The sequence below is a fragment of the Vulpes vulpes genome, chromosome X (genome assembly GCF_048418805.1).
Source record: "Vulpes vulpes isolate BD-2025 chromosome X, VulVul3, whole genome shotgun sequence".
Lineage (NCBI taxonomy): Eukaryota > Metazoa > Chordata > Mammalia > Carnivora > Canidae > Vulpes > Vulpes vulpes.
This window is the reverse complement of record NC_132796.1, coordinates 103988909-104013105: the sequence shown is the minus strand read 5'-3', so window position 1 is coordinate 104013105 and position 24197 is coordinate 103988909. Positions and strand designations below refer to the sequence as shown.

General features: G+C 42.1%; 1 protein-coding gene across 1 annotated transcript in view; it reads right to left on the bottom strand.

Annotated features, from left to right (window-relative positions):
• Positions 1 to 2459: 2459 nt before the first annotated feature.
• ADGRG4 (adhesion G protein-coupled receptor G4) overlaps positions 2460 to 24197 on the bottom strand; it is a 99646-nt gene continuing 77908 nt past the window's right edge. Inside the window, exons 16-23 of the mRNA XM_072744321.1 lie at positions 22887 to 22990; positions 20808 to 20929; positions 18073 to 18341; positions 14532 to 14610; positions 11374 to 11654; positions 6284 to 6385; positions 5169 to 5336; positions 2460 to 2742 (exon numbers count right to left, since the gene is read on the bottom strand). Coding sequence (XP_072600422.1) covers positions 2615 to 2742; positions 5169 to 5336; positions 6284 to 6385; positions 11374 to 11654; positions 14532 to 14610; positions 18073 to 18341; positions 20808 to 20929; positions 22887 to 22990 — 1253 coding nt within the window. The 3' untranslated portion in view covers positions 2460 to 2614. The remainder of the gene's footprint in view (positions 2743 to 5168; positions 5337 to 6283; positions 6386 to 11373; positions 11655 to 14531; positions 14611 to 18072; positions 18342 to 20807; positions 20930 to 22886; positions 22991 to 24197) is intronic.

The window sequence follows — 24197 nt, the reverse complement described above, 5'->3', positions numbered from 1 at the left end:
TGGGCATGACTTCCGCCAGCCCGAGACTTCCCGGCTCTCTCCCTCCCCTGTGGGCCGCGGAACCTCGCCCGAGAGCGCGTCCCAGTAAAAGCCTGTTTTGACCAACTTTGGCCTGGCCTCTCTATTCCATTTCACTACGGATTGGATTAAACCTGACACTCCACCTTCAGCTTGACTAAACACTGCATCAGTTCCTGCCTGTGAAGCACTACTCTTCACCGTATCCTCCCTACTTCAATCATTGGCTATTCTAGTGTGTGTATCTGGTCTCCTCAAGTGGATGGTAAAAGCTGCTGGAGGTAGTGACCTATGGATGACATGTCTGAATCTTTCTCTCCATATTATGGCTCAGTGAATACTTGGGGGTGGATTGTTGATTGAAAGCAGCACAAAGGTTCTAGGGTCTCTTTTCTGTAATCATGCAGGCCTGCCTTCACACAACGTCAGCCATTTTGTGGGCCCAGGAAGAGCAAACCAAAGGATGCCCAAAGGACGCTTAGTCAGTGTTTTCCCTAGAATTTCAAATTGTCTAATTTGTGGAAAACCCATGTTTTACTAATTAGTAGGAGGAGTCATGACAGGAATCATGAACTTTTCTATGAAATAATGTTTCTGTTCTTGACAGCATGTCAGGTCATTAGAGACAGGCTGTATATTCATCACTCCAGCAGGAGCAGAACAGTCATGGGCACTTTCACAGCCAAAATGATTCTCCAAGTCAAAGCATTTGCAGAATGTATATATTTATAGATTTGTTCATTATATTGAAGTCCTGTCCCTAAATTTGTTTTCAAATGAAGGTGAAAATATTGTCAGTTCAAAGACATTTTCCGACATTCAAGACACAATTTTTTCATTATTTATGTTAGTCCTTTCACACACATATGCACACTCACACACTCACCTTCTCTTACAAAAAAGTACACATATAGACCCACAGATAACAATCATTGTGAGATTACCTCAAAAACAAAATTTTGTAGGCAAGGGAACTGACTCTGAGGCAGGTATCTGGAGGCCTAAGGGCCTGCCTACTTTTTTTTTTTTCCTACTTTTTTTTTTAATGTTACTTCAGATGGTAGAGGGGACTGGGGGGGGGGGAGGCAAGGAGCTTCATACCAGTGCCTGGCGCCAGTGCTCTGGTCTATTTCGTAGTCAGCATTAACTCTTGCTTACCGGATCCAATGTGATACTACATCCAATGGGGAGATATGGCAGGTGGGCCATGAAAAGGTGAGAGGTAAGCGGATGTGCGTTGTAAAGAGAAAGTGGTTAAGATTTACTGTGTTTCACTGTATTAGAAAATGCGTAGACTTCATGTAAGTCTCATTTGAACTTTATAATGAATGTACTATTACTGTTATTTCCCTGAGTCTCAACTCTAAGAAGTGACAAAGCTGGGATTTGAACCTAGCTCTGCTGTTGCCCCAGCCCACTAGCGGTACCATATGTATTCCCAAGGATTATGGGGGATTTGATTTATGGTATTGAAACCCAAGAGTTCACTTTTCTTTCTCATTGGAAAGGTCCAGTTGTCCATATTTATGTATGTATTCATTCATTTATTGTATAAAGAGTAATATATTCTCTCAATACAATATTCAAAGATATCAAGAGGTAGAGGGTGAAAAGTATGTCTCCCTTCTTCCCAGATACCCAGTTCCCCTTCCTGAAGGCAACCACTGATAATCAGTTGCTTGTGTATCTTTCCAAAATGTTCTTCTCCATACTTCTTGCTACCCAAGGCCAAATGTGAGCAACCTGCCTGGCTAGGAAGGCTCAGTAGCAATATTTGGGAGAGGATTAAGAAGGCCACACACTATGCTTACCCACAGAGCAAAAAGCAGGCAGAATTCATCCTCAGCGCTCACTCTGTTGCCTCTGGGTGACTCTTTTTCACCTCTATCCCGGCACTGTCCAGTTCACCCTGACTTGTCCTTTCCTCCCTAAGGAGAACCACCATCTTCAAACAGCTCCTGTTCTGTCACATTCCTCAGAACCCTGCTTGCTGTCCCCTCAGGGACTGTCTTGGCTAAGAAATTCATCCCCACTAAGGAGTTCACTGGTGTCTATGGATTGATGAGCCACCCTTTTCACAAACCATGTTTACATGTCAACAAGGGGATTCAATCAAAGAGTGACTTGAATAATGGGGATTTCAGATGCTTTGTCATGACAGGCCAACAGGGTATTTTTTTTCCCAGAAGGTATGACCTTGTGACTCTTTCTACGTCCCCTGTGGGTGTCAAGCTCACTGGATATCCGAAAACTTTGGCAGCCTTAAATTATTTCATTCACAGTGCAGTGAGGACCCTGAACTTGATTATTTTCTTTCAGGATGGGACATTTAGAATTTTTGAAACAAAATCTCCAGTACTGTAGACATGCGTCCCATAATATATTATAACCATAGGCTCAAATCTCATCTGGAAAAAGAAAGAAACAGCTATAACAAAGAATAGGAGAAATCTTCTGACTTTAATATCTACTAAATGCTATTTCACTCTGCTCCTTCCAAAATAATATTTAGAATACAAAGTTGGAGCAGATGACTTCACAAACTCAACATTTTCCCTAATCTGGAGCAGGGGGAGGTGGGTATCTCTGCTGGGAATTATTCAAGAAATCTCTGTTTGTGTGTGGAACTCATTTTGACTTCCACAGGTAATATTCTTCTCACATAATTAGGCACAACTTCGCAACTCAAGGGAGAGAAACAGTAGGGATCTTCATCAAAGTTACCTGCGTTAAAGAAAGAAAAAGGACATTCTCAGCAGTGGCACTGGGGACTTCACAGATAGTAGAAGCATCAGATAATTTTTACCGAACAAAGGAGTGAATAAGAGGAATTAGGAAGTAAAGGTTGTGGTGTTTTCCTTGGGTAGTTTCTACAGATCCAGAGTAAATTCATTCATCCTGACAGCACCGTTTAGGCAATTACAAGTGCATATGTTCTTCCTGCATTGTTAATAGCAGGCTGTGTTATTCATAGGAACCTTGACCTAGGGAAGGATATTCATGGACAAATGTTGAATGCCTTCAGGAAGGGACCACACAAACTGGTGACACACACATATCCACAGCCCCTGTGAATCAGATATTCTTGCTCAGAAGCCTTAGCTGTTTCTAAAGCCTGAGAGTGCCCAGTGGTACAGAAGGCAAGCTTCACTCTATGCTAATGGAAATTAAGCTGCCTGGCTCTGACTGTGGCAACATCCAGACTGCAGATTTAGAACCTCTGGCCCAAGAGGCTAGACTACCTGCCCCACCAGCCAGGTCTTGGTCAACAACTTCAGGCCCCTCAGCTCTCTGGATCTATTGCTTGGTACAACAACATTAAAATACTGGGCATGGGGACACCTGGGTGGCTCAGCTGTTGGGAGTCTGCCTTCGGCTCAGGGTGTGATCTTGGAGTCTCAGGATCAGGTCCTGGGATTGAGTCCCACATTGGGCTCCCTGCATGGAACCTGCTTCTCCTTCTGCCTGTGTCTCTGCCTCTTGGTCTGTGTGTGTCTCTCATGAATAAATAAATAAAATCTTTTAAAAAAAATCCTGGGCATAATATTAAAAACAACCCTAAAATCCTGGGCACAGGGGGCTACCATCTCCCCCCTGAGGAAAGACACGTACATTCAAGCCATATATCTGCTAATGAAACAATATCCCTCAGGGACAGCAGAAGAGCCAATACTAATTAACCCTTGCGCAAAACTAGTTCCCTATCAGCTTCAACTATTCTCTACTAAGCAGCTTCCGCAACTCCTGCCCTCTGTTATATGCTATGGCTCCCCCGTGCCTCCACATGAGCAGCAGAGCATATCGGCAAGTTAGCTGGCCAGAGTGATAGACACTTGTGGGCATGGAACGAGTCTTTCCATATGCACCAACTTCCCCATACAGCGAAGGAGCCTGAGACTGCACATAGGCCAATCAAGCCTAAACTAGGAAACAATGCTGCCCCACACAGTCCTGAAGCTGGTAGGCACTTTGGAGATTAACCATCCATCCTAGCATCCTCATGTTGAAGGTAGAGATAATGCAGCTTCGTGTAGGGGAGTGATGTGCCCTAGGTCACAGAGTTAGTGACAGAGCTGAGACTTGAACCAAAGGACCTTAACCTTCATTTTTAAGAATATTTACTTATTATTATTTTTTATCATTTAAGTAATCGCTACACCCAACATGGGGCTTGAACTCATGACCCTGAGATCAAGAGTCCCATGCTCTGCCAATCAAGCTGCCAGGTGTTCCTTGTTGCCTTTATTTTTTTTACTCACCATGCTGATTCCAGATTGGCCACAGCCCTTGGAAATAGAACTGCTGTGTGGAATCAGCATGATGTAAAATACAAGCGGATAAGGCAATTCTACCACAGGCAATGAGAAAGTGTGAGGGTGACTACAGTCAGGCCACCAAAGGTGAGTTCTAGATGTGTGAACTGGAATCTACTTTGGTCCTTAAGAAAGGCAACCAAAGGTTACTGCACCATTGTCCAACTGGAAGTACACAACACAGAGGCATCACAACATAAGTCTGAGTTCCTAAGTCCTTGTTCCCTTTGCCTTTCTCTTCACTTCGGGCCTTTAGATCAATCCTTTCCCTACATTTTTTCCCTCCCAACACCTACCTCCACCTCAACAACTGCCTCTGTACCTAAAAATCTGGCTTCCTGTGGGAGAAGCTGAGCCTCTAAGAGTGTCGTGCAGCACATTTGGTGCTCTTGGTGGTGTGTGATGTGCGCTAGCCTGAGAGCCAGGAAACCTGAATTCTGGCCCTAGTTCTGCTGCTGATGGTGAGTGAGTGGCCATAAGGCATTTTCCTTTCCTCATTTAAGGTTCCTCATCTGGAAAACAAGATCACACTAGACATTGTCTAAGGTTCCTTCTGGGTTTAACCATCTCTGACAACTGTTTTGAATTACACATGAATTTGTTTTGACCTTTAGTCTCTTCCCTCCTGCCTGAGTCTAATAACCCACCAGGTTTGCACATACTAAGTTCACTAGGTTCTTCTATATGCGCTCTCTCAGCCAGGAATGAGCCCAGGTATATATATGCACATGTGCTTTTAGTTTTGAGGAGGAAGGATTTCCCAAGACCATGTATGTGGCCTCACATTAATTCAATATTTCTGGAGTATAAATGTAGACAATGTAGCTTTTTACTCACCATTTGGAAAGCATATTTCCGAAAGAGTGCATTGTGCAGAGCCTAAAGATTTCAAAGTGGAACTCGTCATAGTTGACTTGAGGGATGGTGTCAACAATTTGTTCTGGAAGGTTTTCTTCAATCTCTCTTGTTTACACCCAACATGTAGCCCACACCTGCTGTCCCTGTCTGAAATGACACCAGAAAAATTGAAACCATAAAACCCATCACATTCTATACTTAACATGGGAGAATTGTATGATGTGTAAATTTTACCTCAATAATCCTATTAAAAAATAAGTTTAATGCACAGAGCATCTGTTCTAGGTACCTCAAGGAGTCAGTTTCTCTATGAAGTTGTGAGAAGTAGATTCATACTGTGATGTGTGATACAGGCAGAGCTAATTCATTTACCAAGGATGCCTGCTCTCCTTAGAGCCTGGCACAGGAACCAGCAGGTTACTGACATTCCCAGCATAAAGGAGGGAGATCTCTGTGCTACTTATAGCATAAAGGAGGGAGATTTCTGTGCTACTTATAAAATCTTCAAGTTCAAACATTTGCCTTCCCTAGAAGAAACAGACTGGGCTTTGCATTGAGGCTGAGAGAAGCCCTCTGAACTGTATGGAAGAGCCTTTTGATACATAGAAAATCAATTTGCCTGGACTGCAGCTATTCTCAGAGGCAGCACCAGGGTTCACCACATCTCCTGCTGTGCAGGATGGTCCATCACTCCATCCAGCAAGGCTTCTCCACTATTGCTCCTTGCTTCCCATATCCATTCAACCCACTGTTGGCTATGGGCCAGAAAGCCCCTGTGACCCAGGGCCTGAAACACAGTAGGGCACTCAATCAACATTCTTTTTAATTGAGTTGAGATTGAGGTGACAGCCAGGACAAGCAATCCAAGGAATCTGGGCCAAAAGAGAAGCTTCACTAAGTTAAAATATGGCCCAAGTCACATTCCTCACTTGACTTCATTCATCTCAGCACAGAAGTACAAATCATTTTCATGATGTGGAAACAGCCTCCACTTTGATACCAATGCTCTCTGAACTCAAGTCAGGAGACAAGTTAATCAGATCAATTGTGTGGAACCTCTAAAATTCAAAACCTTACCCAAACTGGCATCTTACCAGCAGAGTTATCCAGTCGTAACCACCCACAACAGAAGAGTATCTGCCACTGCTCCCGCACACTCTCCTTCATTACGCAGTAAAACATGAAAATGAGGAATCCTAAGTCAAAAGAAGGTCAGTGTGTTTCAGCTTCTTTTGCCAGTGGCCACCAATGCCCAGACCCAGGTCTACTCTTATTACCATAGATACTCCTCCTAAGGAACCCCAGGGCCATTATGGCTTTCTGAGTTCATCTTTCTAGCTTCCCTCTCAAAGGCAGTGATGATAAGAAGGTATGTATCAAGACTTCATATCAACCATAGTTTCCTCCCTGGGCTACTATCTATCCTAAAGTTTGAGAGAGCAGCCCTGCAATGGTAGTCTACCTCTGAGATGGCTCTCAATGATCCCTGCATCTTGACATTTGTATCTTTGTGTCATCCCCTCCTACACTGTATCAATAGAGTATGGCAGAAGTGATGGCATGTCACTTCCAAGAATAGGTAATAAAAGACATTGTGGCTTCTCTCTATCTATGATTACTCCCTCCAAAGGAATCCAAGTGTTATAACTTGACAACACCATGCAGTCCCGTGGAGAGGCTGACATGGTGAGGAAGTGAGGCTTCCAGTCCACAGCCATGTGACTGAGGCTCCCTGGAAATGGATTCTCCAGAACCAGTCAAGTCTCTACATGAGTACAGCCTTGGCTGACAGCTTGACTGCAACTTCATAAGAGTCTCAGAGCCAGGGGGCACCTGGGAAGCTCAGTCAGTGAAGCATCTGACTCTTGATTTCAGGTCGGGTCTTGATCTCAGGGTCTTGAGATCAAGCCTTGTATTGGGCTCTGACATAGAGCCCACTTAAAAAAAAAAAAAAGAGTACCTGAGCCAGAACCACCCAGCTAAGTTGCTCCTGAATTCCCAACCCTTAGTAACTGGGTATGATAATAAGTGTTGTTGCTTTAGGCTGCTAAACTTTAGGAATAATTTGTTACACAGCAATAAAAAACTAATACACATGCTCTTTGGCACAATTACACTGTGTGGAATCCATAAATTTGGTGCCTTCATTTCCCACTGCCAGCCTTGATTTTGTCCTGAAAGTGGAATAGAGAAGGGCTAAGGGTATCCACCAGCAGTGCTGGCCATTTCTCATTCCCACTCTTTAAAATATCTCCTTGGGAGAAAAAAGTAGGACTTGAGGTTTTCCTGATGGCAAATGCTCTGGAGGGCCAACTGGATCTCCTGAAGTTTGAGGGCGGAATTGGCAGAAATAACTCCCATTAACAAAGCCTTTCTAGGTACCTCAAACTGAAATTCATTTTTCCCACTTCTGAGCTCTGATAGCACTCTGTTTCTTATACAGCTTGCTATTTGTGGCCACGGTCTCCGTGTGTTGCCCATTTCTCCACCCAACTGTAAAGTCTTTTCATCTTCGTATCACTTTTCCCTTTGCCTCCAGTTCTATGTGTAGCAGCCCAACAGATGTTTATTGACTTGAATTCCAAGGCACTTGAGACACAAACTCTCACAGTTTTCTGCAACCTTCATATTATCTTTTTGGGCCTCAAAATCTTTCTTTTGGCCCAAGTGCAGTTTGTAACCTTCTGTTCTTTATACAAGGTTCAGCTTTCCTCCTTACTGGCCAGTTGTGCTGAAGTGAATGATTAGTGATGGATCAGAGTGGTCCTAACTCATTGCTAGTTGAGCACAAGTCATTAGTAAATGCCCCCAAAGCTCACTTCAGCTAGGGCATTCGTGGAAGTCAAGAATCTTGGTTGAGGCAGTGAGAGTCTCCTGCCACCCTGCCCCAGTTTGGCTCTTTCTCCTACCAGCACCATATTCAGTTTGGGAGGCTTGGTTTTCAAGTGATGATGACAAATAGAAGTATTCAAGCATAGAGAAGACTTGGAGTGGGAACACAAGGTGAGGAGAGATGGTAGCTATAGTTGCAGATCTGAAAGGCCTGTCATGAAAAGGACAAATTAGGCTTGTTCTGTGTGGTGGCCAGGTTAGAACCAGGAGCAATGGGGTGGGGGGAGCCACAGAATCACCACATGGTAACATATTGCAGCTAGTGTTTACTAAGTAATGACTATATCATAGGCATTGTGCTATTAGTCTCATTTTTATAGATAAGAGACCTCAGAGTCCAAGAAGTCTAGTAAATCTGACCAAGTCACAGGGTTAATATTGAGGTGCCAGTGTCAAGACCAAACATAGGCAGTCCAGCTGGAAAGCTCAAGGTCTTAACCACTGCACTATACATTCTACCCTCAGGAAAGGGTGATCCAGATAAGATGCAGAGCCGATTAGAAGCTACAGTGGTAATCATATTACAATATATCAGTGTATCAAATCAACATGTTGTACGCCTTAAATTCGCACAATGTTAAATGTCAAATATATTTTAATTTAAAAAAGAGAGAAGCTGAATGCTCTGCTTTATAGAATGGTGAGCTCTCTGTCTCTGGAAAGTTTCAGGTAGAGGCATGTGACTTTCTGTCACTTGATGGAAAGTTGGATTGAAAGATCTTGGGTCCCCAGCCCCAGCCCTGAGACTCTCTGATTCCAGGTGGGAGGCAGCAATCTGGAGGCTAAATGGAATGACATGTCTCACTAACTCCCCCGAGGGCTTTATCTCCGTGTAACCAAACAACTGTGGTGATGAATCGAGCAGCGCTCACTCTTTCGGAGCAGCAACCACCTGGAAGGCGGTGCAGCAACCTGGTGAGAGCAAACCCCAGTCTTGGAGCATGTAAAACTCCTCCAGCTTCAGCAGGAACAAGGGGCAACAGTGACAACAAGCACCTATTACCGTTCCTTCATGGAGTTTATTTTGTTCTCAGACTTAAAGGTTATTATGTGAATTCCAATGAGCTGCCTGCCAGCTCTCCTCTGCCTGTCAGCTTTCCCTTTTCTTTCCAATAACAGATTGATTTGCTTACTCACTAGAACATAGGCATGAGGGAAGATGTCAGGTTTTTGTCACCTGCATTTTTATTTGTGCATCCCTCCTTCAGAAATGGCTTATCCTACACAGAATTTTTTCACACCTGACCATAGGGCAACCTCCTTCAGCCAAAATTGCAAACTTGCTATCTGTCTTTTAAATGGCTAATTTGTTCACTTGTTTCATTGCATTCCTGCTCTGAGTGTGCATGCATGTGTGTGTGAGTGTGTATGTGTGTGAGTTGAGTTTGAAACTCAAGGCTCTGCAAACCCCTCTCTGTAAGATGGCACATTCTATCTTGTAAGGCAGGATGAGGAACTAGAAATGCTTGGTGCTTGGTTGACATAAAGCGTATCTGACAGACAGAGACAGCTTGGCTCTGTTGATGCTGGATCTGTGGGACTTTGGGGGCTTATTCCTCAGGAGATCCCCAGCTGGATTCTGCTTCTAAGCCATGGAGGCCTCTTGCTTAGATACTACTTCCCCTTTCCACCACAGGAATGGAGCACTTGCTGTTCTGAAGACATTCCTTCTTCCTTTGTAAGTTCTAAACAGCTTTGCTTTCTTGTTCTTTTGTCAGCTTCCCTGTTAGCCCCTCTTTACAGAGGGTGAGTGTGTTTCTTCTCAGAATTAGTGAATGAACTTATTGCTGAGGAAGAAATCTGCCTGGGCATCTGGTTCCAATCCACTTCTGCACACATCCTACTCCCTGGCATTTGGTCTTTTAGCATTCCAATCAGAATATGCTTGGAAGTATCTGGTGGGGCAGAAAGTTTCAGCTGATACACCTCATTGCTCTAAAATAAGATGGTTTCTTGACATGAGAGCAAAAATTGTGCCTTATTCTAGATTGCTCCCCCATCTCCCTGCAGCACCTTGCAAATGTCTGGCATCGAATAACTACATACCAATTCACATTCCCCAAGATTCCTCAGGGGCTAATAACCATACAACAAAGTGCTCTGAAGTTTTTAAAATTCGAGGTTCAAATAAATTTTTAAAGGTTTTTTCCTCCCCCAGCAGAATTTCTCAGAGCTTTTACCATGATGATATGTATTGTACCATTTTAAGAATGGGGGAATACAGTTTGCTGCCTTTCCCAAACTTCTTTGACCATAGAACTCTTCTCTTGCTGGGGCATCCTATGGATCACCAGTGGACTGGAGTCTGGTGAAGAGGTTTATTGAGTGGGTAAATGGTTTGGAGTACTAAGGGAGGCCCTGATTCAATGCACTGCCCAAGTTCACTCATAGCTGCCCCTGTGGCTCAAATGAACTGGGCCAAATTTGAGGACAAGAAGAACACAGAACAGAGTTTGAGACTCTCAGGAAATCATTCTGTATGTCTCCTCCTCTGAAGATTTGTAATAGGCAAAGTCAGATTAAAATGAACATCAACAATTAGTCAGAGGCATATTAACTGGATCCTTCTCTTTTACTTCTCATGACATCTTTGGCCTACCAATCAATTGCCTACCACATTACTATCATTTCCTTCTTTCACCAGAAAATGGGGATTAAATTAAAGAGCTATAGAGACATTAGTTTATGATCATCTAATCCAATCAGTTGTGGTGACTCTTCCAAGGTCAATTTGTAGCAAAACCAAGACGAGAACCTTGGCCTCTTGCCTTGACCCACTGCTCTTTGCTCTTCATCTTCATTTCTTTATGACTCTCCAATTTCCTAGCCTGACTCCTTCCCAAAATATTTGGATCTCTGTCTGATGTAGTCAAAGTCGAGGGGATCAAAAGTTTAGTGTTTTTACTGTCCAGTAATTATTGTGTTCGACTGGATTGCGCATTTCAGAATGTCAACATAAGTGCACATCTGTACACTTACGAGCACAATGTGGTGATTCAATGAATACTGTAGAATCACCAGTCAGTGTTTGATACAAATATTGCCGACTAACTGGAGTTGAGTTAGCTCTCTGGGCTGTTCTGTATATCCCAAAGTAAGAGTGAGCTCATTTAATGAAGTCCTAATATCTGGGTAATATTTCCAATGGCTGCCTGTCAATCCATTGATAGTAGAGGCCTCTTGGAGTATCTTTCCCTCCTCTCAATCCCCAAAAGGTAAGATTATTTTCCAAAGCAGCAAAGCTTTCGTGGAGGTTTGGCTAGCCACAGAAGTACAAAGAAGCAGAAGTTACCTTGCAACGTGTTGAAAATGGCAAAAAGATATAAGAAAAAGATCCTCACAGGTCCCCAGGCAAAAAAAGCAAACCCCCAGGTGAGGCCAAGTAAGAATGTCAGGCTCGTTGTGCCTTTAAGGTCATGCAGGATCATCTTCCGCCGGGTCCTGCGGCTTTGGGAGTTCATGGAATTCAGTTGAGCAAGAACAGTGCAGAACATGGAGAGATTCATTAGAAATATGAGGCAAAAATAAGCCACAACTGAGGTGTAAAAGATAGAATCATCTTTAATCCAACAACTGTAAGAGACAAAGAAGAGAAGGCCATTGTGAGATAGATAAACACAAACTTACAGTTTTCAGTCAGACACTCAAGATCACCTTATCAATTTTAGTTCACCTGAGAGCATCTGTTCCTAGAGAGAGGAACGGTCTTTTTTTTTTTTTTTTAAAGATTTTTAAAATGTAGTTATTTGAGAGAGAGAGAGAGAAGCAGTGGGAGGGGCAGAGAGAGAGGAAGAAGCAGACTCCCCACTGAGTAGGGAGCCCCACGTGGACATGGGGCTCAATCCCACGACCCCGGGATCATGACCTGAGCCGAAGGCAGATGCTTAGCCATCTGAGCCCCCCAGGTGCCCCAAGAGAGGCGCTGTCTTGACAAGAGTTCACTCACACTCATTAGGGGCAGAGTGGGGCTCGAACCCCAATCCCCTGAGCCTCAGTCCAGGGTTCTTTCTAATACCAGAAATCCTAGAGGAAATGCAGAAACTTCTCCGTCCAATTCCCTGGCAGGCTATTCTGTTCCTCAACAGCATAAGAACAAATTATGTATTTTCCTCCAAAGTGGCTCTCCCCCTACCCCGTCCCACCACTTTACACCTGAGCTTTTGTTTGCAGGATGAATTCTGCTTTGCATGATAAATATCACAGTAAAAGGACATGAGCAATGACTGGCTTTCCTGAATGCTATATCAAACAATGAAGAGATCATCAATGTTAATGATGTATATTTTAAACCTCCCTCTGCAGCCTCAGGTTTGAAAGACAAAAGGCAACACTGACCACTGGACTCTTAATGGCTCTACTGTTTCTATTAAAGAAGAAATATGTGATGATTCATATGAACAAATACTTCATCTAATAGCATTTCCAATTACCAGGGGCATTACCTCTGAGTTTTGAACATGGACAAGCTTAACTAATTTAACTGTGTGTCAATTAGCTGAGACCTCTTTTCCAGAACAAGGAAAAGTCCTTGTGATTATATTGTTTATATTGGTGTGGATACTTTCATGTTTGTGAGTTTGTGTGTGGTTTATGTGTATGTTGGGAGGGAGTGAGGAAAAAAAGCATTTAATTTCCCTAATAGGGATGCCTGGGTGGCTCAGTGGTTGAGTGTCTGCCTTTGGCTCAGGTCATGATCCCAGGGTCCTGGGATCGAGTCCCACATGGGGCTCCCAAAAAGTGAGCCTGCTTCCCCCTCTGCCCATGTCTCTGCCTCTGTGTGTGTGTCTCTCATGAATAAATTTTTAAAAAAATCTTTAATTTACCTAATAAAGTCTAATACTTAGTATTTTCTGAATATCATCTTAAACCTTAAAGGAGGCTATAGAAGACATTTTAAAAGGGGCAGCACTATATGTTTGGATACAGAATCCTCTCTAAGACACATTATTAAGTACCAAACAGTGTATATCTACCATGTGGATGACAGAGTGTACAGGAGAATATCTATACAAGTCTGATTGTTGGTAATAAGAATTTCATCAAGGAAGAGAGATGGCATGGCTGGGGGTTGGGAGTGGGGCTTACTTTTCATCCTCTACCCTTTTGTGTGTTTGAATTTTGTACCACGTGCATGTATTACTTCTTCAAAATATAATTATTTAAAAAAAGCTTTTACAGCACTCTGCCTCTTACTAACCAATTCACATATGAAAGGGCTCTTTTCAGGAGGAGTGGAGTTGGTTCTGTGCTGGTTTTGCTTTTGATCTTGAAGAAGAATCACCAATAGATAGACACTGGGGGCCCTTTAAGTCACAGAACAGGCGAGGAGCAAGGATGGAGGAGGAGATGAGAAGCAAGGGAAGAGAAAATGGAGAGAAAGAAAGGGTAACAATAATTATATAATTAGAAGGCACCTGCTGGAAAGGACAATATAATTTTGACACCCCAGAAACTGTCATCTCAATGTAAAAGATGGAGGAGTCTGGGGGTCTGTATGTGAGACCTCCTACATTTGATTCTAGTCCAGTAGGAGAGGAAATCTGTAGTTAAAAAAACAACCCAGCTTTAGAGGCAACAATAAAGAGAATGAATCTAAGTAAGTAAAAAATAATCAGAAGCATGAAAGGAAAGCATGCAGTCTAAAGGACTATATGGTAACTAGCTACATGCCTATAAAAGAAGGTTACGGAAAGGCAAATGGCTACTTCTCTGTGGATGTGGATGAGAGAACCACAGAGATGGGCTTATACATTGGGAAGAAAACAAAAGATGGTAAGCAGGGCATAATTTATAAACTTGTCCAATCACTAAGTTGGACAACCATAGCTAATGTAACATTGTGTGTCAACTGCACTCAAATAAAAATAAATTTTTTTAAAAAAGAATAAAAAGGAGATAAGAGAAAAAGAAGAAAAGAAAAACAACAGGACAACAAAGCTGAACCAATTTACAAAGGAAAGCAGTGGAGTCTTTCAGGGGAGATGGTTGTTGACAGGTAGAAAATGTCTTCCAACCGTCTCCATATTTCCTTACAGTGGTCACTACAACTCCCCCCACATCCTGTAAGCTTTCTAATCATAATCACTGCCAGTTATGTAGCCCTTACCATGGAACAGGCCACATGCTGGGCACTTTATATATGTGATATCATTTTAATTTGCATACTACATTGAGAGCAAACATTATTGTCCCCATTTTCCAGGGTAGGAAATGGAAGGAAGAGGTAAAGTAAGTTGTCCAAGGTCACACAGAGCCAAGGTACCTAACAGTTATATGAGTGCACCCGTGACTGTGTTTAGGCCAAAAACAGTGAGGCTAAGTGTCCCCCTGAGTGGTCGCCAAGACCAAGCTGCAGGTCAGGAACAACCTCCCCCCCCCCCCCCCCGCCATTCCGCAGCCCCTGATGGTCAAGAGCATCACCACCTGAGAAGCAGAGATGCCAGTACTTACAATGGAGTCGTTGAGCTCAGCGTTCCATACAGATCTTTTTTCACACTGAGTGTGATTGCCACCATGACCCCTGGGATTCCTAGAGTGGGGAAACAAGCCAAAGGAGTCCCATTAGGAAGCAGGAGAGGTCCTGATCATTGACTGTGGGCCCTGATACACCAAGACGCTGTTTAAATGAGCCACAGATGTGCGGGCATCAAAATACCATTGTTTGCAAAATGTTTGTGAAATTTTCCAAGTTAAACATTTCTAGGAATGCTCCAATCTGCTAAACTAAACAGCATGCCAAAGGCTCCAATACAACGCCCACTGATTATTAAAAATAACTCAAGTGCCAAAAAATCAACTTGGCATTAGAAGTATCTAGTTCATCGGAATACAGGTTCGCATCAAGCATTTCTTCCCAGATGATGGGCTGCCAATTTTTTCTCCTTAGTTCCCAGGATCTTTTTGTCTAGGTCATCTTGGAGGAAAGGCACAGGCAATCAGCTGTGGCCTTCAGTGCTTTCTGACAGGGGGGCTGTTTCCACACTCGTTACTAGTTTGACATTTTGACTAGATCGACCAGTTAACGACCAGTCAATTCAGCCAGACTATAATAAAGCAATCAGTTTACTCAAAGTGGTCAAACGTGATGTGAGTATAGACACAGGATTTAAAAAATCCAATTTCATGTACATTTGCAAAACTTAAATGATTTCCTTATATCTAACCAATGTATTTCTCCTAAACTAAGAGCATTGCACCTGCACACATTTTAGGGTTTCGTAAGGTGCTTTGTGAGGCTGTTCTAAACCCCAGAGTGCCAAGTCTCTTGAAAAATCCTCTGCTGTCCTGTAAATAGGACAGTTCCTTTTGATCTGTATATCACACACTTAGCACAGTGCCTAGCATGATGTAGATATTTACAAAAATATCTGTTGGGGAAAAAACAGGAACAGACTCATAAATACAAAGAACAAACAAATGGTTGTGGTGAGAGGAGGGGGATGATGGTGGGGGAGACATGGGTGAAGGGGTGTGGAAGGTATAGGCTTCCAGTTAATGGAATGAGTAAGTCACGAGGATGAAAAGAACGGCATAGGGAATGTCGTGAATGGCACTGTAATAGGACTCTATGGGGACAGGTGGCTGCTCACTGTGATGAGCACAGTATAATGTAGACTTGTCCAATCACTATGTTGTACACCTGAAACTAACATAACATTGAGTATTAACTAGACTTCAATTTAAAAAAATTGCTTTAATCTGTTGGAGGCCAGAAAGGAGGGATGGAGTGAGGTATCACATTTACAGTGGAAGCTGTGAGGCAGTCCCCAAGCTGTGTTTATACTTTGGTAATTAACAAATTAATAAATTATTGATTAGTAAACAAAAAGATCTCTACTGGTTAAAAAAATGTGGACCAATCTACTGCCTTGGACAGAGATTTAAATACAGGAGTAAAACCTTTTCAACAGGTTGCTTTGGCATTAGGAAGACAGAACTTCAAACATAAAGAGATGCTAAGTTTGTTTTCCTTGCAGGTGATTGCATTTGTTTAATATTTAAATGCTCCGAAAGTGCCCATAGCTGGAAAGCTCTGCAGTGGCTCCCTGGTGACCTTGCAGGTAGCCACCTAGGCAGAGCAGGTAAAGGCTTGCCCAGAATCTGATCTGAACTTGGACAGAATTTCCCAGGATCCCACATGAGTGGAGAAGATCGCGGGCGTGTGAGGGGTACTCTGAGGCCCTCCCCTACTCGCCTTTCCATCTCCTCCAGGAGGCCATCAGGAGGCAGGTTCTCATCCCTCCCAGGTTCCGAGGAGGTGTGGGGCTTTGCACCCTGCCCCCCTCAGAACAGAGCTGCAGAATACGAAAATGCACAGCCTCGGCTTAGAACAGGCTCTTCAGCGGCAGGGAATCCCTCAACCCTCATGGCAGCTATCTGTTCCCTTTGTTTGGGTGTCGTTCTTTTATAGTGTGTGGGACAAGGACTTGGGAGCTGGCACCTCTAGTTACTCTTCCATTCACCATCTCTGTAAGTAAATCAAGTGAACCTGAAAGCGGTTTGTAGCATCCTGACCAGTGGAGCCAGTCAGGCTTGGCCTTGGCTGTAGTGTGTACTTGACACCCCAGCCAGTGTGTGTAGAATGAGATTATCCAAGAGACAAGAAGGAAGCCCTGGGGAACACCACCATTTAAGGGGAGAGTGAAGGAGGAGGAGTCTGAGAAGGAAGTCAAGTAAGAGAGATGAGAAGGGGGAAGGAAAGCCAGCACGGAGTGTTATCTACAGCCCCTTTCCAGTTAGCCATATGTGGGTTATCTGCTTTGGGGATTATTCATGAAGCCTCTTCCACAACATTTTTCAATCTCCCGGTTGACTTGAGACGAGGGCTGCCAGGCACAGGAGGAGTGTACTGACTGCTTTGGGCTCTGTGTTTCTGATGGATTGTAAAGTGTGCTGAAACAATTTTAGATTATGCTCTGCTCGGTGTTTGCCTGTCTCTGGTCCCCACATTAGCATTGGATAATAGCACTGACTGTGGATCCAGGGAAAGCATGTGCTATGTTAATGAACTCATTAAAAGGATGAGTAGCTAATTGGGAAGCTATTGTCTTTACAAAGGCAGTGGAAGATAAAATCTATCCTCACATGGATCCTATGTGTCCCCTCTTCAGTGTACCTCCTGTATATCCAACACATTCTCTGAACTCAAAATCTGTTTTGAATAGGCAAGGGGGGGGGGCAGGGAGGCACTGAGCTGACCATGTCAGAAATACAGGACAGCAAACCAATGAAACAACATTTAAATGAGGAAATTTTCGTGCTGGGTTCCATTCCTGGCTTCTTCCATCGGGGAGCAGTGACAGTGACCACCATGAGGTGTGGTGTGTATCTGGGCGTCTGACCCAGCAGCCCTTCACACCTTGCAAGTCCTTTCCCTGTCCCTTCAACAATATGGCCATATCACAGAGGTCACATGCCCAAACTATGGAGCCAAATCTCTGGTTCAAATCCCAGGTGGGTCATTACTAGCTATGTGCATTTTGGCAAATTACCCAATCTCTCTGCCTCAGTGTCCTCACCATTAAATGGGATTAATGATGAAATTTTCCTCATAGAGACATTGTGAGTGCTGAATAAGTATGCAGAGCACTTAGAGCAGTGTTTGGCACTTGTAAGTGCTACTACACAAGTACTACCATACACGTAAGTATTGGCTGTGATACTACTAAGTATTTGTTGGGGTTCTAACTTCTGTAGAGGGAAGGATAAAATCTGACCGGTTCCTTCCAGTAGTGCTTGCGTTTAACACAGTACACAAGCAGCCGCTCAATAAATATTCGTGGAACCATTCCTCACCATAGAGGTTAAGAGTTGAATTCATAGAGCAATAGAGGCAGAAAAAGAGATGCACACCCAAACACCAGTGAGGCAATCCTTAATTCCTTACTGATGATAATAACAGAATTTAGTTCTGAATAATGTGTCTAATGAAGCTGGAATTAGAAATGCACAGACATCAAGAGAGACATCAAGGACAAGCAGATATACTTACCCCAACCAACTAGACAAAATTTAAGTATATAATTGGGGACATATATGTTGAAGACTCTGACAAGAGACAAATACATGTGGACCGCCTCCAGGCCCATCCAAGTCAAGGAAACGAGCAGGAAGTAATGAAGGGCCATGGCAGCTGTGACACACAGTCCAGCTTTCTGAAATGACGATGACCAGGAATTGACCAGAAAGGTCAGGTTTAACATCAGTAGTGCTGTGCACAGGTTGATCAGGATTTTGGAAGGATGATCTTTTCGAAGTTTGCTAAAAGAAAAGGCATAGCGTTTAGGAAGGCAGGGTCTCTGGTTTTAATCAAGCATTGCCACATCGTATCTGCCTAATAAGTGGAGGAAAAAAAAGAAGTGCCTAGGGGCACCTGGATGGCTCAGTCAGTTAAGCAGCTGACTGTGGATTTCGGCTGAGGTCATGAGATTGATCTCCAAGTAAGACTCTACGCAGTAGGGAGTCTGCTTGAGGATTCTCTCTCCCTCCCCACTCTGATCCTTCCCCCACTTTAAAATAAATAAATAAATCTTTTTTAAAAAATCAAAGAAAAGAAGTGCCTATTAAAATTAACCTACTCCTTCTATCTTAAATGTACTGGATTTTTTGAGCTCCCTACCCTTTTTCCAGGTGGAGTCAGAGTATCCTAAATACAGTGACCTTCACTAACAGGAATAATAGTAGCCTCTCTGAGCTAAGCAGCATCCTTTTTTCTTTTTCCTTTTCTTTTTTAATTTTGGGAAAAAGAAAGGAAGGAGTTTTCTGGACACCACCATTATGTCATCACTCCTTCAGCAGACTCAGGGCTGGATCTACTTGTTTCTTGTGTTTTTGATTTTAGTCATTCGGACAGATGTGAGGTGATAGCTCATTGAAGTTTTGCTTTGCAGTTCCCCAATGAGTGATGCCGAGCATCTTTTTGTGTATCTGTTGGCCACCTATATATCTTCTTCAGAGAAATGTCCGTTCATGTCTTCTACCCATTTTTAATTGCATTATCTGATTTTGGGGGTGTTGAGTTTCATCACCTTTTTATTTTTATTTTTATTTTTTAAAGATTTTATTTATTCATAAGAGACACAGAGAGAGAGAGGCATAGACAAAGGCAGAGGGAGAAGCAGGCTCCATGCACTGGGAGCCCGACGTGGGATTCGAGCCCTGGTCTCCAGGATCGCGCCCTGGGCCAAAGGCAGGCGCTAAACCGCTGCGCCACCCAGGGATCCCTCATCACCTTTTTATATGCATTTTTAAACTATTGTACACTTTTAAAAAGTTTATTTATTTTTTTAGCAATCTCTACCCCCAACCTGGGGCTCAAACTCATGACCCTGAGATCAAGAGTCGCGTGCTCCATCGACTGAGCCAGCCCAGTGCCCCAGTTTTCTATATATCTTGGGTACTAACCCTTTATCAGATACGTCATTTGTAAATATCTTCTCTTGTGGGAATATTTTAAAATCCCAGAAGGCCCCTTCAATCTTTTTCTAATTCAATAACCTCCCCTCGCCAACACACACACAGAAGTAACCAATATTCTAGCTTTTGTCCTCATAGATTAAGTTTGGCCTGTACCTAGAACTCTGTATAAGTGGTACGATGCAGTATGCTCTCCTCTTTTTCTGACTTTCTTTTTGTTCAATTCTACGTCTATATGATTTAGATGTTATGTTCTGCACTGTACAGGAGTAGTCCATTCTTTTATACTGCTGCAAAGCATTCCATTTTATGAGTATACCACAATTTATTCATCCAGTCAACTGTTAATATACATTGCGGTTGTTCCCAAATTGGAGCCACTATGAATGAACCTGCTGTGAATATTCTTGTATATATGTTTCAGTGGACACATGTACTCATTTCTCTCTAATAGTGAAATTTCTGGGTCAATAGCCAGATACGTATTGGTCTAATAGTGAAATTTCTGGATCAATAGCTAGATATGTACCTACCTTCAGTAGGTATTGCCAAAGAAATTTCTAAAGCATTTGTGCTATTTTACATTCCCACTGCCAATGTATAAGTGTTCCAGTTGTTCCACACCCTTGTTGGCATTTGTTCTTTGCAATATTTTTTATTTTAGCCATTCTGATAGGTGCATAGACATATAACTGTGGTTTTCATTAGCATTTCTCTGATAAGTAATGATGTTGCAAACATTATTGTATGGTTATTAGCCATTTGGGTAAGGATTAGGGTTAGGCATGAATATCCTCTTTTGTGAGATCCCTTTCAAATTCTTTGCCTAATTTTAATTGTATTGTCTATCTTTTTCATTTGTATGTTTATGTGTGTATATATATATATATATATATATCTGCATAAAAGTCCTTTGTCAGATATATGCATTGAAATTATCTTCTCCCAATTTATGGTTTGCCTTTTCACTACCTTAATTGTGTCTTTTGGAGAAAAAAGTTTTTGATTTCAATGAAGTCTAATTTATCAACTTTTTCGTTTATGGTTGGTGTTTTGTATCCCATTAGAGAAATCTTACCATACCACAACCCTCTCACTTTTTAAAAATCCAATTACAGTCTCTTTTTCTCTCTCTCTTTTTAGAGGAGCCTTGGTTGTTTCTTTTTTAATCTGTCCACTTCATAATCTAATGGATTTGACCTCTTCCTATTGTGATGAATAGGAACATTTTATTAAATTAACAGGTTACAATGACAACAGCATCCATCAAACCAAATTAAACCTACTCAGAGCAAGACTTTATCAACTTACTGAAAAGCTATGTATGTCACCATTGCAACTCCCAGGAAAATGGAGGAGATTCCACATCCAATGTATGTTATAAGCACTAATATCTGTTCATTCACTGCATCCACTGCAGACCTGGATAAATCCTAGGAAATGCAAATGTGGTATTTTATACATTTGCCAGACAAGTTCATGGTAAAACACTTCCGGGCTCACTATAGGAGGTCCTCAGGATATTTATAACATCTCTGCTATAGGTCTTTTAAAACCAGACTATGCAGATGAATATACAGTAAGACTGTATATTGTTTGTTGAATATGCCTAGTGCAACTTACTGTGTACAGGTCATGGAGAGCCATCAACAGCACTAGAAGAACATTTAGTCCTTGGCTTTATTGTCATTAACATGTTCCACACTTAAAATATAACCAAACTAATAGATGTGAATTTGGGATGCAGAGTGAATCATTATTTGAACTAAGCATCCTAAAACACTTCACAGAACCTCAATTTTTTTTCCTTTTCCTTAGGCCTTAAATAACTTTCATAAAATTAAGAGACAAAATGGGCCTTAGAGATTACACAATCCCAAAATTTCTTAACCTGTGGACCATAAAAGACCTGAAATGGGATGCAACATCATTTGAATATTTGTGTGCATTGTTCTGGGGAGAAGGTCTATAGCTTTCCTCAGATAGTTATAGAGATTCATGAATCCTAAAAGGCTAAGAAGCACTGGTCTACCCTGGTAGTTCTCAGCTGGAAGCAATGTCTCCCCCTGGGACATTGGTACTGTCTGGAGACATTTTTGGTTGTCACTACTGGGGAAGGTGCTACCGGCATCTAGTGGGTAGAGAGTCCAGGGATGCTGCTAAACATCATGTAATGCACAGAACAGTCCCCTACAACAAAGAATTATTTGGTTCAGAATATCAACAATGCCAAGCTTACCATGAGTAGGAGAAACAACTTGTGCACAACACATTCAGATGACAGTATAGAGTATATATATTAAGGTAACTCAAGACTACTAAGAAAGTACTTGGAGAGGGGTAGAAAAGAAGTAACACATTTGAAAGCCATTTTCTTCTGTCTTTCTTTTCTTTCTTTCTTTCTTTCTTTCTTTCTTTCTTTCTTTCTTTCTTTCTTTCTTTTTAAGTAAACCTTGTGCCCAACATGGGGCTTGAACTCCTGACCCCAAGATCAAGAGTCAGGTGTTCTTCTGACTGAACAGGTGTTCTTCAGCCAGGTGCCCCTTTGAGAGCAATTTTGAAGGAAAACTCAGCAACTTCTCATGTTAGGGAGGGCTCTAGACCACTAAAGAGATGGAAGAGTTAACTAACAATGACTGAAGCTCTAAGCCTGAATACGAGAATTGATGAGCTGACTCTTGTTTGGTTAAGTACTGCAAGAATTTTAAAAATATATCTTTCCTACACTGCAATCTGACAATTAAAATATTTAATGACCATACTCTTTGACCCAGAAATTCTGCTTCCATTAATCTATCCTACAGAAATAGTTACACCAGTGTTAAAAGAGTCATGAAAAAAATGTGTATTACAGCATTGTTCATAATGGAGAAAAACAATAACAACTAAAATGCCTGCGTATAGGGGATTGGTTAAATTCATCGTGTTAAATCCACACAAGAGAATTCTATAAAGGTATTTTGCAAATTGAAGTAGATGGATATGTATTTGCCTGAAAGGTGTCCCATTACATTGTTAGTGCAAAGCAACTGGTAAACAGTGTGAATAATTTGATCTCATTTTTATAAAACAAAAACATATTAATGTATTAATATACATATAGGAAAAGAATGTGAAAGAATTTACATAAAGTTGTTAAAGACAGTGATCTCTTGGGTGGGGGATTATAGGAACCTTTTCTGTAATGTTTGAATTTTGAGGAGTAAGAATTACTTTTATAAGGAGAAAAATAAATATTTATTTCAATATGCCCTACGTTGGATGAACAAAGAAGGAGCTGTTTCCTGCTCACATGCCACTTTTCCATAACAGTTCATGCATGTATGTCTGGTCTGTAATCTAATAAAATTTGCCCAAATTATATCAAGGAGTGGTTAAGGGACAACTTACCAATAAGACTCCAAAATGGGTGAGGTGGTCACACTGACAGATTGTGTGATTTTCATTCGTTTCCTTTACTTTACAGCCTGATGAATTCCATCCACCTTGTCCATCTGCAGGAGACAGAAGGGAATTTTAAAGCAATTTGGTTTTTCTCAGAAATGTTTAACTTTTCATTATATGCACCTTCCGAGCGTGTGTTATAATTAGTATGCTTTGTTAAGAGAGCAAGATAGAAGTATAGTTGAACATTGAAATAAAATTAAGCCTAATAGGCGAAATTGACTTTTTGGGGACTTTGTGCATGGCATACTTTCTGTAGCTCTCACTTCCTGTTCCTGCATGTGGAAATTCTACAGATTCCTTCTAAGATTAGGACAGACTCTAATCATCGCTTCTCAGCCTTTTAGCTAAGATCAAGTGTAGGACAGACTCTAATCATGAACAACAGTCCTGCCACCATGCTGAAGTGACAGGGTGAGGATTATTTTCTTAAGTAGCACAAATAAGAACAGGTAGATCTAGAACTTTCTGAAGGACATAAGCTATGGAATATAGGCTGACATTTGGACCCACTTGGTGGCCCTGGAATAAACATCTGAAACAACTAGTTCAAGCCAGATCATGGTCTGTCTGTCACTCCTTAGGGCCAGTTAAAGTCTCTTGTTTACTTGACACTTGCGTAGTTTCTCTCTCCTGCATTTGTTCAGGATTCTAAAACCAACTTTCATATCTCCCCGTAACCTGTAGACCTTAGATTTTAGACCGCATCTAGAATAGAATCTCCAGGGTAGCACTAGACTAGAGAAGTTATCATAAAGCAGGTGGATAAATGTGGTCGAAATTGGTCCACCCAGGATAACTCCATAGATTCCAGAGGTTCTGGATCCATGGACAGATGGTGGGGGCAAAGGGTGACTTGGGAAGTCTGGCCACTGACATTGATGAGCAGGTGAATCAATTTATTGAGGCTGTCAAGTGACAAGGCTCATCATTTGACAGTAATCTTATCCTGGGAGACTTGGAGAAGACCAGCAAAGGGCATGCTATCTCTCTGTTGTAGGGAAAGAGTAGTAGTCCTACATCCCAGGGAGTCAAAGAGAAGTATAATTTCCTTTTTCTCCCAGAATTTCGAGGATACTGGAAAGGGAAAAGTTCCCAGGCAGAGGGGCACATAGCCACTCCTGGCATTTCAGGGAAAACAGATTCTAGGTGGGAATACTTTGAGATTTGGCAATATCCCTGGATATTCCAATGGAGAAGGCAAACCTAAGAGGAACCCAGTCAGCAATCCTTGTCCCTAACCTCTTCTCTTGCTGT